This window comes from Stegodyphus dumicola, chromosome 3 (assembly GCF_044657685.1).
Source record: "Stegodyphus dumicola isolate Sdum_Otavi_A_Nest chromosome 3, ASM4465768v1".
NCBI classification, from domain to species: Eukaryota; Metazoa; Arthropoda; class Arachnida; order Araneae; family Eresidae; genus Stegodyphus; species Stegodyphus dumicola.
In genome coordinates this window covers 240,409,747-240,412,266 of record NC_140770.1, presented here as the reverse complement: position 1 = coordinate 240,412,266, position 2,520 = coordinate 240,409,747, and the positions used below count along the sequence as shown (strand labels likewise).

At 32.4% G+C, this 2,520-nt stretch overlaps 1 protein-coding gene across 1 annotated transcript; it reads left to right on the top strand.

Moving 5' to 3' along the window:
* On the top strand, nucleotides 1–1,410 carry Taf11 (TATA-box binding protein associated factor 11). Its single transcript, XM_035359841.2, has one exon. It carries the CDS (start codon nucleotides 247–249, stop codon nucleotides 943–945), a length of 699 nt encoding a protein of 232 aa, XP_035215732.2. The 5' UTR covers nucleotides 1–246; the 3' UTR covers nucleotides 946–1,410.
* Nucleotides 1,411–2,520: the final 1,110 nt, after the last annotated feature.

The window sequence follows — 2,520 nt, the reverse complement described above, 5'->3', positions numbered from 1 at the left end:
TCTACTTCTACCTTCGCGCCAGTGTTTACATTTGATCTGTTTGCATGCGTCTGCATCAGGAGGGTAATTCATTGTGTAATTTCATTTCGAAAACTATTGATAAAATAATATCGTTATTCTACATAAATGACATAATTTTTGTCTGTTAAAAAAAAGTGAAAATTGAAGTACTGCGGAAGCAAACTTTTAATGTTCTCAAACGCGTTTTAGATAATTTATATTAGTGAACCCCCTCCCCCCCAAAAAATGGATGGTTCCCCAGATAGTTCTGATAATCCTCCTGTGAAAAGACTTCGTTTTGATGAAGATGTTCTTCATTCAGATAGTTCAAACTCTAAAGCTGACATGAATATTTCAAATACTGATGATACTCCAAAAAATTCCTTTACTTCAAATCAAACTGAAGATGATGATTATGATGAAGATTCTGCTATTGAGGACAATGATCAAAATGCTTCGTGTTCGATTATGTTACCGGCTCCTCCAAGCAATGTAACTGCTGACGAAAAGGATCCATCATCTCCTGTTCATCTTGATATTGACAGTGATGATACAAACTTGCCCGGAGACGCTCAACAGATTAAAACTAAGGAACAAATGGAAGAAGAGGAACGTGAGAGAATGCAAGTTTTAGTTTCGAATTTTTCAGAGGACCAGTTAAACCGGTATGAAATGTACCGCAGATCAGCATTTCCAAAAGCTGCAATTAAACGTTTAATGCAATCAATTACTGGTAGTTCAGTTTCACAAAATGTTGTAATTGCCGTTTCTGGAATAGCTAAAGTATTTGTTGGTGAAGTTGTAGAAGAAGCATTAGATGTTGCTGAAAGTAATGGTGAAACTGGTCCATTGCAACCAAAGCATCTTCGTGAAGCAGTGAGACGACTGAGAATGAGAAATTCTATACCTTGTAGCCGTCCAAAAACTAGCATGTTTTTCCGCTGAATATTATTATATATCATTAAATCAAGTGAACTGATTACTCAGTAATAGTATGAAGGATTAATTTTTCCAAATGATATCAGTGTAAATAGCATATATTTCATAGCACAAGAATTATGCATAATAGTTTTTTAAACTTTCTGTAAATATTAAAAATTATGCTATATCATTTGAGTTGATTTTACATTAATATTATTTACTTTCATTTTATCTGACAATATAAAGTTTCTGAGAGAATCATGCCATCATCTAGCTTGTAAAATGATAATTGATATTGAGAGAAATATTGCGGGTTTTTTCCCCTTAATGCCATATATCAAGTGAAAAGAGAATAAGCCTTTGGGAAATTTGAGGTTAACTGTATTGTTATCTAAAATTTGTATCCTTTGTTATTTCACAGTTATATGAGTGTAAAATTTTGATGAATCATCCACCAGTGTTGACAGATAAAAATGCATTTGTAACTTCTTGTGTAGTTTGTTCCACTTAATAATTTCTGTACTTTTAAAGTAGACTTAACTAATGAGTATGGCTCAAATAATTTCAAAATTTTATTATTTTTAAACACAGTTCGCATGACATTAAGCTAGCACGACAACACGTGCATTACAACGGAATAGCATAGCATGAACGCTGTTACAGTTATAGTTATTTTAAATATACATCAAATCCCTTCCTCCAATTTATAAACAATAATGAAAATGATAAATAACATCAATACAAGTACATTCACAATATGTCATACAATAAACAAAGTTACATAAAAATGATATAAGCAATATGTTACATTATTTTATTCTATGACAAAGTCTCTATACCTTGAAGGTTGTCTAATTAACCATCCATTTCTTGTTACTGTATTATTGGACAAATTATTTTGTTTATTTCCTATATTAATAGGCACAGAAAGTTGGCTAATCTTTGGAATATGGTAACAGGTAGTTTGGTGACATTTTTGTAAGGCGATAAAGGTTACTAGCTAGGACTTTAGCAGTGTACAAGGATAAAGTCAAGAGTGTGCGCAATGCCATTTTTGTGCAATTCTGGGATGTTTTTTTAAGTGAAAATAGGTCGACATGTACATGGATACCGTGTATGTGCAATTCTTAAAAACGCACCAAGCAGTGGGCGATTCTGCACTTTCTTCCAATTTCGCACCTAATCTTCGTCATGTTTAAGCACTCCATAAAAGTTCCAGCATAAGCATAATTCGGCTAGCAGATTGTTGGAAAAAAACATGCCTTTACTTCGTAAAAACAAAATGGCGTCCAAAAAAAAAAAAAAAAAAAAACTAGCAGGGTTGATCGCCAAGTTACCATAATCCGAAGATTAACCGAAAGATTTTTCAAGGCTTCCATTGGAATTTTTCTTTTTATCTACTAATATATCATCATAATCTATTAACTTTGTAAGGTGAATTTGAAAATTTTATATGGAGTCTGTTTCTTCATAATATTTCCCCATTTGAATTTCTTACAATATAGGATCTAGAAGCTTTCTTTTCTAAAGTTATTTCACCTTTATCCCATTGCCCAGTTCTAAAGTTGAACAAGGTTATACTATCTCCAGGTTTTTACT